Genomic DNA, 14752 nt, shown 5'->3' with positions numbered 1-14752 from the left:
ATAATTCTGACTCAGTGATAAAATAGACTCTCTGTCAGAGTCTTTTGAACTACATATTATTTCGACTCTACCCTGGGAACAAGATGAAAACTTTTGGAAAATATCTCTTCTCTTTTAAGCCACTGCACCCTTCTATGAACTAAAGTAATGATTTACTAAATAGTACCTGGGTGATATGAACGTGAGTAATTTGATGGTGCCTCTATCTTTTTCTTCAGAGAAGTATATGTTGTAAAAGTGCTGGGTCGCAAGATATATTTTCTCAAAGTAGGGGATTAGAAGACCATAAAACGAGTATTTTACATTATGCTAAGAAATGAACGAGAGAGCGGAGTGTAGAGGACACGCCTGATGACATGATGCAGTTTTATTTATTTATTTATTTATTTATTTATTTATTTATTTATTTATTTATTGTGGTACTGGGGTTCCTGGAAACCCTTCTACCTCTGAGCTACACTCCCAGACCTATTTTATATATATATTTTTAATTTGGAAACAGGGTCTCTTAAGCTAGCGAGGCTGGCTTTGAACCTGTGTGATCCTCCTGCCGCCGCCTCCCAAGCACGGGGATTACAATTTAGCAATTTGCTCCAAATAAAAAGGGCTAGATGTGCAGGTAGAATCCCTAGGACCAAAAAGGGGGTGAGAGTTATTAACCAAGTTTTAATGTAAATTTCCCGAGGTACTTACTGTTAAAGGGGCCTAAGAAATGGTGCACTATTTTATCTTCATTTATTCATGCATTCAGTAAATATTTATTACATATCTCTATCTGGAGGGTATAGTTTTAAATGATAAGCAGGAAAAAATATGATCAATGACTTTATGGAACTTACCAATTGCTTTGTTTTGTTTTGTTGGTTCTGGAGATTGAACACAGGGGCATTTTACCTTTGAGAGCCTGCCCAGCCCTTTTTATTTTTGGTTTGAAAACAGGGTATTGCTAGGTCACTGAGGGTCTTTCTAAGTTGCTGAGATTGGTCTTTAACCTGAAATACTCCTGTCTCAGTCTCCCAAGTCCTGGGATTATAGGTGTGCACCAACATGGTGGCTACAGATTGTATTTGATCTCAGGTTTTTCTAAGACAATGATCCAGGAACGTGTGTATCAGAATTTCAGGAGAGTTTACAGCCTGGCTTTTTAAATGAGAACATGTAATTTGACTGGAGTCTGATTTGAAAAGCATTTAAATTCATTTGCCCACAAACATACCCAGCAGCAGCACCCTTAGGCTAATTCATTTTCAAATGTACCTCTCTACAGAGGAATATCATCGGCTCTTTTTTGTAACTAGTTTATGATAGCAGTGTCAATATTACTTCTAATTTTGGGAGTACTTACCATGTTATATTCTTAAAGCAATCGATCAGCAAATGGCCTGGAAAGTAACATGCCCAAGGTTATGTAATCATTAAAAGTCTTAGCCAGCAACACTGCGGACTCCAACTCAGGTTCTGACTTACTCCAAAGCTTACATTTTGAATTACCATAGTCTATTACTTCCCAAAGGAAACACTTATTTTGATTAAGCTCTTTTTAGTAATGAAAAACTTAGATCTCAGTTTCCTTACACATTCTTTTTAATACAAATAAAGTAAAAAAATTTTTTTGAAACATGTTTTCCATTAGAAAAGGTTTGGGTTGATCTGTAGAGGTTTCTCTCCATACAAATTTCAGAAATCATTTTTGGCAAGTAGCCACTATAAATCAACCTTCAAATGAGACTAAATTTCAAGTGATCCACAGATATGTTGGACATTTTTTAAAGTCCAAGTGAATATAAATAAAAGTTTTGGATGGGAATACACTAAATAGGCAAGGTCGGAGCTTCTCCCATTATGTAGGGATCTGTATCTCTCACTCTCTTAACTCAATCTTAGTGTTTCCCAAGAGCACATTTAGGTAAATTACAGGGTCCTTAATAGAAAAGACTGTGAGGTAGCATATTTAAAATATCATCCTCCAAAACACAATATGTCAAGTTTAATATCAATACAAACATTGATAAGTAGAATTTATTATAGCATTTCCTTTAGCTTTTCATAGAAATACCTTCTCTGTGTTGTATTGTAAGGGTATACTCTCAGCTTATATTGGAGGCTACATTAGGAACCAAAATATGACACCCACTTCATTTGTAATACAGATGTTGCCCTGGCCGATGACCTATTACAATTACTTAATATTGTCTACTTCTTATTCCTTTTGGGGAAAAAAAAAGTTGTTTTAAATGTACTACTTAGGTATGTGGGCAGTTGGGAGGAGTAACTATTATATTCCCTTCTTGAAAATAAAACTTTTTTAGTTGCTGATCTCAGTACTGCTAGGCTCATAGCCAAAGCTAAGCCTAAATTATGGTAGAAAAGAGAAATTTCCAGTTTAGGTTCTAATTCGTTTAAGTGATTTTGTTATTATATGTTTCATCATGAACCATCAAATTTATTTTGAATAAGATTCATTTAAAAAACTAAGCATCTCAAACCTACAGTCTATTCATCATCTTGGTGTGGGATCAAGTTCTATACACCTAGTTAAAATCCAAGGGTTAGAAAACTTTTCCTATACAAGGGTCCAATAATACAAATCTTGGGCTTTTCAAAGCTGTAAGTCTCTACTGCAACAGATCGACTTTGTTGTTATAGAACAAAAACAGCCAAATATAATACTAAACAAATGAGCATGGCTGTGTTCCAATAATACTTTAATTTGAAAATAATCTGTAAGTTAGATTTGGCCACTGGGTGACAGTTTGCCAACTTCAAGCAAGAAGAGGGGGAAGGGTGGGAACTGGAAGAAGATTCAGGGAGTGCTGTGTGCCTGCATGCCTCTAGCACCCTGAACTTCATCACGATGTATGATTTCAATGCACCAATTTTTTTTTTTTTTTTTGGTGGTACTGGGATTCCTGGAAACCCTTCCACCTCTGGGATACACTCCCAGACCTATTTTATATTTTTATTTAGAAACAGGGTCTCTTAAGCCAGCAAGGCTGGCTTCGAACCTGCACGATCCTCCTGTCTCCACCTCCACACAGGGATTACAAGTGTGCACCACCACGCCCGGCCAATGCACCAATTTAAAAAAGAAAAGAAAAGAAATCAATATAGTCTTTCACTTTTTGTAGTTCAAAAATCACTCTATGTAAAACTCCTAAGTTACAACAAAGGACAAATTGAAGCAATAAATGTGATTCCAATTCTATAACTTTGATAACAAGCTTGTGTTTTGTTTATCACATGGATCATAATGCACCTAATTTGAAAAGAGAAGATGTATTTGGAAATTGAAAGAAAATTGCTACCCGGGCAAGGTGGCACACACTTGTAATCTCAGCTTTTGGGAGGCTGAGACAGAAGGATCGTGGTTCGTGGACAGCCTCAGCTACTTAGTGAGGCCCTTTGCAATTTAGTGAGACCATGTTTCAAAACAAAGAATAAAAAATAGAGCTGAGGGTGCAGCTCAGTGGTAGAATTCCCCTAGGTTCCATCCCCAGTACCGCAAAAAAAAAAAAAAATTGCTAAATATGCACTGGTATTCAAGTATACATAAATAAATCTGATCCAATAGAGTTCCTCAGACCGCATATTACTTGGATTTCATTATGGTGAATATATTTGGAAGACAAAATTCTAAACATGCACTTTTTGAGGCTACTATGAGCTAAAGCACTGACTTAGTAAATAACACCTAACATAATAGGAAGAAGAAGAATTGGATGGTGATTCTATTCTTTCTTTTAGAGAATTATATTTTCTCACAAATACATGGATTTAAGATATATTTTTCCAAAACAAGTGAGTGGAAGACTATAAAAGTATGTTTTCATTCTGTGACATTTTGTAGGCTTAACTCTAAAAGGACAATTGTCCTTATACTGCTCTTAAAACTAGTTTAAAGATGAAGTGCTGGTTATATAAATACTTATATAGTTAAATTATGAGTCATGCAAAGCAGACTTGAGTGTTATTTCACTTCTAAAATTAATTCTAAAAATTGCTTCTCCTTGAACCAATAATATATCTCTTAGAATAGGGTCCCCAAACTGGGATATACATAAGAATTACCTATGTCTGTTCTTAACATATAAAATTCTGGGTCCCATTCCCAGACTACTGAGTGGAATAAAATGTTGGCTTGACTTTGCTTCAACTCCTCCCACAACTCTGAAGGATTTGGACAAAGCAGTTAAATTCATACTACTCTGAAGTAAATATCACTACCACTTTTAATAAATAGAGAATTATAGAGAACTGGGGCTCACAAAATTATGTTGCTTATGGTGGTATATTCACAACCCTACAGCCTTTTTAATAGAGCCCTCAACTTCTTTTATGCCATTAGGATGAAATTAATGGGGGAGGAAAATCGCCCAAATTCTAGTTTAGGATTCGAAATTACCTACTTTTCCATTCCAAATGTGTTTACTAAATAAGTAGTAGAAAAACTAATGAAATAGAAAAGTAAATAATTATTCTACCAGTATGGGTTATATTTAATAGTAATAGTATGATGTTATCTATCTGACCTATGATCCTTTTATCTTTTTCTAACTTTTATTTGTTTTTGTCCTCGAACGGTTAAAAAGATAAAAAAGAAAACATGGTTCCAAGCTGGAAAAAGGCCACCTGTATTTCACAGGATGGCACACAAAGAAGGGAGGAGAAATGATTGAGGTCGAGTTAGAAGAGGAGAGAAAGCCAGTTAGAAAAGAGGTACAGGAAAAGGAAAGGAAAATCCATTTTGCATTTGCTCTTCTACGATCATGAATGCATTTCACCAATGTTTCAAACCTGCACCTGGGCACTCAGCAGCAGTTGTGGGCCTATCGACTTTGATTTTAATGTAATCTTTTCAAATTGCAGGTTAGCGCACAGTAGGAACCGCAATGGCCAGAGGAAAGGTAAGTGGAAGAGGGTCCCGGGTCATTGTGATTTGTTTGTGCATTCCCCAGGCTGCGTGATTTGGGAGGTCAAGTTGAGATGTGACAGAGCTTCATGCTTGCTGTTGATATGCATGCACAAAAATAACCAGGAGGTGAATGTGTGACATGAAAACAAAACAAATCTATAAGAATCACATTTCTAGAGAAAAAATATTTTTGTAGTATGTGCCTCAATTCTAACATAATTTATAGATTAAATTGGTGGCCACAGAAGTAAGATGCAACTTTAAAACCTTTTGTATATATGATAATCATGGAAATATTAGATTAGAATCCAAGAAGTTTTATTTCAAGGATGTGATCTTTACTGACCTTCAGTAAAAACTATCAAATCAAATAAGAAAAACACAAAACTCTCAAGTTTCCATACTCATGGAATTATGAAATTGCTACCCCTCCTTGAGATCTACCCAGAAATAATAGCTTGGGATATAGAGTAAAGAATGCCAAGACCTCAGAGTTAGAAAGGAGATGTTTTTAAAGCTGTGGGAATGTGGGAAGAGGGAACCGAATCAGCAAATGCTGGTGACACCACATAGTTATCTCTTGCTCTTGGACCCAGCAGCTCCTTTGCCTGCCAGATTCTATTGCCTTCAGGCTGTCCTTGCACTTTCTTGATATTTGGAAGCTGCAAAATAATCCTCCTTTTTCTTGTAAAACTGACCCAAAGACATCAAGGGAGAAAAGAAATATAATCCATCTGTTTTCCAGCTGGAGAAATTGAAAATTGAAATTGAATCAAGGTTTAAATGCACAGATAATGCCTGTCATGTCCACAGTAAGTCAGGGGAAACACAAAGGAGGTAGGGAAATACAGGGATCATAGTAGCATGTCATCAGGGTCCTGCCTTTAGGAGCACAGCTCTCATGGCAGTGTGCAGTGGTAATACAATCACCCTGTTCTGTGATAGAATGAAGTATTTTGTGGATGAGAGATAGACTAAACATTTTATATCCTTCCTTTATACCAAAAACTATTCTGATGAATATATTTTGGAAAATGTCATTCATGTATATTCTAAAACCTTAGATTGGCCCCTTCTAATAGCGCCAAACTTGACAAAACCAGGATGTTCATAAATTTCATTTTCAGCTCTTGTTAATATTCCAGAGCTCTCATTTTCCTTTTGATTTCTTCTTTCATATCTACAAGTATAGTGCTTTAGATCGCCATAACACACCTAGAGGTCAAGGACCAGTCATGGCATTCATAAAGGCCTATTTTCATGGCCCATTCTTCGCACATCTTGAGACCTTTCTTCTCATCAAAAGCAACCCATGTGTCCATCTACAGATGAAAGGATAAAGAAAATGTGGTATATATACACAATGGAACTCTACTTGTCATAAAGAACAAAATTATGTCCTTTGCAGGAAAATGGATGGAACTAGAGAATATTTTGCTAAGTGCTAAGTGGGATCAGCCAGTTTCAGAAAGTCAAGGGTCATATGTTTTGTCTTTTATGTGAAAGCTAAAAAGAAAATAAGACACAACAGAGACTTCAGATAAATGAGAAGAGAGATGAATTGAACAGTGGAAGGGGATTCAATCGAGGTGTAGATAAGTAGAGGAAAGAAGATTGAGGAAGGAACTAGTTTAAATGATGCTATGTTCATATATACAGGTATTACTACTAATCTCACTAAATGTACAGGGAGTAAAATGGAATAGGGGATATACATAGAAAAATATACCAGGAACTGTGTGTGGGGTGTGTGTGGGGGAGTCTGTAAAACTTTGAACCTCACAATTATGTATAGTTACAATGTACCACTAAAAGCATGCAAAATTGAAACTAAGTTAAAGAACAACAACCAGGTCTTCTTGAGTTCTAGTTTCTCTTTGCTTTGCTGGCTAAGTAGCTCACTGCCAACATAAAGAGTGATCAAGGATAATACTCCCTCAGCCTCAGAAATACCTCCCCAACTTTCTTGCAGGAGCACAATCCAACAAGGTGGCACATAAATGAAAAAGAAGCATTATAGAGACGGCATGGTGGTTATGGGAAGTATTTCAGCACTCAGATCTGGCCATTCTCTACCAAAGGAAACCACCATGGACATCAACAGTTAATTCAAATTGCTTCTTCCCCTGTGGCTTTTAATAAATAGTAAAAATAGATATAAAATTAGCTTTTCATATCCATGGGTCTCTCATCCATAGGATCAACCAAGATAAAAATTTAATGCATCTGTACTATAGACTTTTTTGTCCTTATCACAATTCTCTGAACAATACAGTATAACAACTATGTGTCTAGAATTTATATTGTGTTAGGCGTTATACGTAATCTAGGTATGATTTAAAATATATGAGAGGATGTGCATAGGTTATATGCATAGACTATGCCATTTTATATAAGGAATTTGAATGCCCATGTTTTTTTGGTATCTGTGTGAGGTCCTGCAACCAATCCTATGCAGATACTGAGGAATTGCTATATTGTGTGATTGTAATGAGAAAAATCTGATTCTCTTATGCTGAATAGGTGGTCCTTGAAGCTCTTATGATGGCAGCTTGATGAAGTCAACAGGCCAAAGGAGAGACAGGGGCACCAAAGGGGTAAAGAGGAAGAGCACAGAAAATGAGAGCTGGGAGCTAGGTTTTCCCATTTGTCCTCCCTCTGTATTATGTGTAAAATGCATGGTGAGTCACTTCACATAGGTTGGAATGAACATTTCTTTAATCGTGGAGTACTTAGGGGGCTACTGCATTTTAAATAAGGCCATGAATATAGAGTTCAGTATAGAGTCTATCAGATTGTTAGTTGCTCAAAAATCTTAGCTGATATTGTTTTTGCCCTTTTAACCCTCATTATCTACTCAGTATTAGTTTCAATAACTTGTTTAAAACTTGTCTATTATTTTTCTCTTCAAATGATAGAAATAAAATTATGTGATGAATAATAAATATTCTTACTTCTTTTGTATTTAGAGCCATCTGTGAATCATATTTAAGCTGCTTCTTGAAACAATTTCCAGCACATTCCACTTGCAGTCAAATGAAGAGGCAATTTTCTTAAAATATGGAGCAGTTTGGTGCTGGGAAGAACATGTATTCAGGCTCATAAACATAAAAAATTTTAATGTAGCATTTAAACGTGGACTATGCAACCCCAAAATGCTACAAAAATATAAACAAAATTATTTCAAGAATAAAAAGATTTATCTAAAGGAATATTGAAAGGAAGTAAAAACAAAGAGCTAAGTCAATCATGGATAAAAATTTGTTTTTGTGAAAGTTTTCAGAGGAAGACTGGAGCGTATTCTAGAAATCGTTTTTCTTATATGTTAAGTGACTTTGGTAATTCTTCTTATTATTCTAACCTTGTTCTAGCAGCCCCGGACCGCGGCCAGCACTGAGCTGTTCTTCAGCAATGACAACTGTATAGTGATGCTGAGTAAGAATATTCTGGTGCAGCTGAAGCTCCCATTTGCTGGAGGAAGGAGGCCTGTAGAGTATGGCTCTTTTCCCATGAATGCCAAAGCGTGTCTTCAGTGATTCTTCAATCTACAGGGGGTAAAAAAAAAAAAGGCATACAAATTCAAAACAAAAAAAATTAATACATTTCCCTTAGAGAACATCATTCTTGCAAATCAAGGGCCATTCAGAAAGTTATTCTTTACATATTTCTCTAGAAATGAAAGATTCTCTGAAAGCACAAGAACAAAAATAACTTTATTTATTTATTTATTTATTTATTTATTTTGGTGGTACTGGTAATGGAACCCAGGGGCCTTCTACCTCCGGGATACACTCCCAGACCTATTTTATATATTTTTAAAATTTGGAAACAGGGTCTCTTAAGCCAGCTGAGGCTGGCTTCAAACCTGCGCGATTCTCCTGTCTCTGCCTCCCATGCGCGGGGATTACAAGCATGCGCCACCATGCCCTGCCAAAAATGACTTTATATGCAAGAACTGAAAGTGAACTGAAATGTCCTCACTATTACAGAAATAGGAAAATTTTAGGCCATTAAAATAGAGAGCTCCCTGAGGGAAACTGCCACAGAGAAGTATGGAGCTGAACTCCAGCTGAAAATATGTTACTAGCAATGGTGGTCAGCTGCAGTGTGCTTTTCATAAAGGAGTTCCAGCTGCATTGTTTTTCAATCGCTAACTTAGATAAACATGGTAGAGGAGAAGACTGAGAGGGAATGGTTTTATGCTGGCAGGACATGGTCAAGAAGAGGTAGAGCTAAGAGTCGAGCTGGGAGCTCTTCACAGACATGTGGTGTTGCTTGCTAATCCTCTCCCTTGGGATCCAGCAACACTTGAATGCACCTCAGTGAGGCAGGATGGGCTCCATGGATGAGAAGGTTGTTGAAGTTTCATAATTCCAGATTGTTTCCACAATAGTTTATTGCTCTCCGATAGAAATATTCCTCCTCACAACACACTTGAAATCCCACTGGAAACGGGAATTTACAAATGACAAGTAGAAAGAAGGCTTACATTTAAATTCATTATAAGGCTTGATGGCAGATATTGGGTGTTTGAAAACTTGAGATGTAACTTTGATAAAGTGAAGAAGATAGAAGGGATGATGAGATTGAATGGAGGGCAGGGAAGGAAGATGAGAAGCTGAAGAAGAGGAGACAAAGGAGAAGGTGGAGGAAGATGAGGGGGGATTGGTAAAAATAAAATTATTTCTGATAGCACCTCTCAATCAACCTGCCCATTCAATGGGTCTAAAATACAATCCAAGTTTTTTAGTACTTAAATTCTTCACTGTTTCCCATTACTGACAGAACCCATTCTACTACTTTGACAAGGCCATTATATTTAATCCGTCTTCCTTCTCTGGTCACATCACATTGAATCATTTCCATCCCTGATTCCCATCCCTCTCTTTTACACACCACTGTGCCTTCCACTTACAATTCCTTCCTCTTCTATTTATCCATTTATCAAACTCCATTCCCTCAATATCCAAACATTTTCTTTTACAAAGCTTTAAGTGAAATACATATACATATATACATATATACATATATATATGTATATATATAATATTTCTTTTAGCATCTTTGAAAGGATGTTGCATCTCTCTGTGTCAGCTCCTTAAATCCAGACTTGCATCACTGATCTATCCCCAGGGTCCATGCCAGGATATACTATGTGAAACATGCTTAATAAATGAAAATATTTGGAAAATTAATGAATCATAGTTCTAAAACATTATCTTTGAAGATATATACATATATCTTTGAAGATCCATATATATATATATATATATATATATGGAAAGAAGAAACAACTTAAAATTGTAAATCTTTTGAGGGCAGGAACCATGTCTTGTTTTTTTTCTTGCATACATCATTGTTGTCTGAAGATCAGTAGGCCAAGCCTAGCGATTTTCAGGAGAACACAACCCCTGAAGCCAAACTGTTGGGTTTTAATCATCTATTTTCACCCACACTATTTATGTTGTCTAGACAATACCTGAAAGTGTGATAGAATTTGGAGAGTGAATACTTATAAAGTGTTAGAATTATGCATGTCACATAGGGAGTAATGTCTATGTGCTTTGTACATAATAATATATCCTTAAGAACCATCAGTCAGGAAAACTGAGTGTGAGTTCTTCCTGGTACCTGCCAACATAGGTGCTTAATACATGTGTAATGAATGCAAGAAAAAAGAACACTGGCTAATCACATCTCTATACATGCTACTTTGGAAAAGCATGCTTGATGAGCTATTTTTCTTTGTTAAAGGATATTACATTTTAGCTGGGCATTGTGGCACAAGCCTGAAATCCCAATATTTGGGAGGCTGAGACAGGAGGAACGCACATTCAAGGTCAGCTTCAGCAACTTAGTGATACCCTGTTTCAAAATAAAAGAGGCTGAGGGTGTAGCCTAGAGGTAAAATGCTACTAAGTTCAATCCTGTATGTATGTGTATATATATGCATAAAAAAATTATGTTTTATTGATAAGAAAACCGTGTGTGTGTGTGTGTGTGTGTGTGTGTGTGTGTGTGTGTGTTTTAGTTACTGGGAATTAAATCCAGGGACATTATACCCCTGAGCTACAACTCATCTCTTTCTCATTTTTATTCTGAAATAGGATCTCACTAAGTTGCTAAGAGTCTCGCTACATTGCTGAGACTGTCTTTGACCCTGTGGTCTTCCTGTCTCAGCCTCCCAAGTACTGGGAATACAGGCCTCCAAATACTTGGATCACCAGTTCCAGCTGATGAGGAAACTATTCAAACTCAAGGATTCACTTGCAAATTGGGGCATGATTGCCTAACAAATGTAATTGTAAGGAGTGTTTGGAACTGAACACAGGCTGAGCCTCTGGACCAAAGGATTTGGTTAGAAAGAACAGAGTGGCCCTTAGAATGCCAGAGAAAACAGGCGTCTAGGTGAAAGGGGAAGACAAATGCCTCCAAATATACCAGTGTCACTCAAGCAACACACACAGGGTCCAGAATTCCCTGATCACATTATTTACTTTCATGACCATGGGATGCTTCTCTCTATTACAGCTGGCTGAAGCATAGAAGGGGTTTCACAAGGAGAAAGTGGACATTAAAGCTATAAGCTACTTTTAATTTTTAAAAATCACACCTACTTCCACCCACCCAGGATCAACTTAAGCAAAAGCAGTCTAATTTTTACCAGCATATCTTATGTACAGCATATTCTAAATAAGATCTAACTACTGGCTCTATTTTGTAATAATCTTTATGCCCTGGACTGAAACTTTAACTCTCAAGTCTTGGACTATAGAGAATAAATAGGAAATGAGCTTGTCGGTAAAATTATGCTGTATTATCCTGTAATACAAACTGCTCCTGTCCTTGTAATATTTATAACACACTGTATCAGCAGAATGGCCCAATACCAAAGAGCGAGACCAGTTTTAGCCAGTCAGACAACAGGTGCACTTACTGCGTAAGTGAAATAAAAACTATGTGAACAATTATAACAACCGCACCAGCAAATGCAGGATCATCAGATGTGAACAGCAGCCCTTTTGGAAATAAGAGTTCCTGATTACTCTTCTGAAGTTTCAAAGATATATTTTCAGCAGAAGGAAACATTTAACTACTGGCCACCACCACAACTTAACTTCAGACTAAGAACCCTGATGACTAGAATTTAGAATGAAGTAAGTGTCCCAGGGTGTTCACACCATGAGCCCCGGCACTCACTTGCCACCCTCTCCTTGAGAGCATTGCAAAACCCTTCCTCAGAGATTATTTTGCTCGACTCTCTGAAAGTTGTTTTACAACCATGTGATTTTTGTTAAAAGGACTTTAAAATCTGGAATCTCTATGAGACCTTTCACAAAACAAAGGATGAAATGTTGTAGTAAACCACTGGGAGTGTTAGGTGCTGCCGTGTAGAATGAAATGAGAGGGGATTGGGGGGGAAAAAACCTGGGTTTGAATTTGGTTCTGCCACTTGCTTTCTTTTCCATATAGCAAGTGTTGACTCTATTCACAGCAGAGTTCTCTCCTCTGTCCAGCTGAAGAAACAAATCCTATCTCATGAGGTTGTTATGGGAATCAAATAAATTTTTAGTATGTAAATGCCCAATTCTGTCTTGCCAATAAATGATGCTGAATTTTACATAAATAAAATTGAAAAGTAATATATTGTAGCTCTTCTTTTATATTCAGAATTGTGGCCAGGCGTGGTGACTCACACTTGTAATCCCAGCATTCGGGAGGTGGAGACTGAAGGATCGTGGTTTGTGGACAGCCTCAGCTACTTAGCGAGGCGCTTGGAACTCAGTGAGAGCCTGTTTCAAGAAAAATTTCAAAAAGACTTAAAAATAGGGCTGGGGTGTGACTGGGAGGTACAGTACCCCTCGGTTCCATCCCTGGTACCATACACTCACAAAAAGAATTGTATAAGTTTTTCAACACTCAAAAAACTTTGGATTTAGTCTTTGTCATAAAAAGCATTTTTTTCAATAAATGGTATACTCCCATTTACTTGATACAAAAATTATTCTGCAGGACTTAATGCGCAAATACAATTTATTTTCTAAGTTCCGTATCTGTCTCCTTACACTATAAGCTAAATAAGGCATATTTTTTCAATTTTGTTCACTATGTTTTCCCAGCCAAAGTACAATAATCAGCTTAAAAGAGGTGTATCACAGCCGGGCGTGGTGGCGCACGCTTGTAATCCCTGCACTTGGGAGGCGGAGACAGGAGGATCACGCAGGTTTGAAGCCAGCCTCGCTGGCTTAAGAGACCCTGTTTCCAAATAAAATTTAAAAATAGGTCTGGGAGTGTAGCCTGGAGGTAGAAGGGGTTCCAGGAACCCCAGTACCACATAAAAAAGAGGTATATCGCAAATAGTTTTGAATAGATGAATGCAAACATCTATTTTAATCAATATGTAAGAGTTGGTTATAAATACAAAAAATACAATATTGGCAATAAAAGTGTTTAAATTTGTATTAATTTTATTTCAGTAGAATTGTGAATAATAACAAAACAACAATAATAGTTATACATTTGAACAAAATAATGAATTTACAGTAAAAATTGAATTAAAGAGCATTATAAGGTACTGTGTTCCTCAGTTATCTACATTGTTAAAAAGTCTTCACCAAGTCTTACCAAGAAACCAAGAAATATAGCTCCTGAAAATATTGTAGGGATGAAAAATAAAACTTGCTTTTTTTCCACATGACAGAAAGATTTTTTCTGGATTTATTGAAGTAGCCATGTATTTATGATATCTTTTGACGCTCAAGTACAAATCACATAGTGGACTTTGGATGTGTGTCATATATAACTAAGAGTTAAATTGCAGATTTTGGGCATTTTGGAAATATTACACAGTCTATCACAGTGAATTATGTTTTAATTTTTCCACTATAAGAATAAAATACAGGATCTTTTCCCCATTGGCAAAATATACACTAATTTTAGAGAATATAGGAAGTAAAATGGAACACGATTTTCAGAATGCATATTGCACACATTTTTTTAATTTAAAAATCATCTTATAATTGTTTAACAGTTTAGTACTCAGTCTCCTGAATATGCAAGCAGATCCTTGTAAGAATGTTCTTGTTTAAATGAACTTTCTTCTTCACCCTACATCTGACTCAACTGAATCTCAAGAGCGTCATGGAATGGCCACACATTTCTCAGAACTACTCCATGTCACTAGGGACTTTTAATCTGTGCTCCCAAACGGTACCGTGGTGCTATCCCAACCCTCAACATCAATGATAGGTGAGTTTGCTCACCTGTGGCTCTAGGTAGGTTCTGAATGAATATTAGAGAAAAACAAAACAAGTTTCCATATCAAATACAAATTTCCAGCCATGTGGCAGTGCATGCTTGTAATCCCAGTACTTGAGAGGCTGAGACAGGAAGATCACATGTCTGAGGCAAGCCTCGGCAACCTAGCAAGACTCTCCACAAATTAGGGAGTTTCAAAATTAAAAAAATAAAATAAAGTAAGGATGGGTTATAGCTCAGAGGTAAAAAAAAATGTCCCTGGGTTCAATCTCCAGTACTATAAATAAAATAAAATATGAAGCCCCAATAAAGCTTTGAGGAAATAGCATTCACTTAAAGAGATAGTGCTAAAATCCATTGTCACAGATCTCTCAATATAATTCTCCCACCGGTTTGTGTCATAATGTATGGTTATATATTTTTGTTTAAAGTCTACCTGTCCTACTACTGTATTCTATGAGAGACTAGACTTGTCTGCTTTGCCCATTGTTGTACATGCAGCTCACTCTCAGGTTTTAAACAACGGAACATGGGTAAAGAAACAAATGAATGGAGACACAAATGCAGAATATGAGTTCATCA

The 14752-nt window shown here is 36.6% G+C and overlaps 1 protein-coding gene across 1 annotated transcript in view; it reads right to left on the bottom strand.

Annotated features, from left to right (window-relative positions):
* The window catches only part of CPED1 (cadherin like and PC-esterase domain containing 1), a gene marked incomplete at both ends in the record, with an annotated part of 287330 nt that overhangs the window by 250186 nt on the left and 22392 nt on the right, over nucleotides 1-14752 (bottom strand). Inside the window, one exon of the mRNA XM_080701788.1 lies at nucleotides 8274-8457. Within this exon, the coding sequence (XP_080557914.1) occupies nucleotides 8274-8457 (184 nt within the window). The remainder of the gene's footprint in view (nucleotides 1-8273; nucleotides 8458-14752) is intronic.

This window comes from Muscardinus avellanarius (genome assembly GCF_963383645.1).
Source record: "Muscardinus avellanarius genome assembly, chromosome: 9".
Taxonomy (NCBI): domain Eukaryota; kingdom Metazoa; phylum Chordata; class Mammalia; order Rodentia; family Gliridae; genus Muscardinus; species Muscardinus avellanarius.
This window is presented reverse-complemented; position numbering and strand designations above follow the sequence as displayed.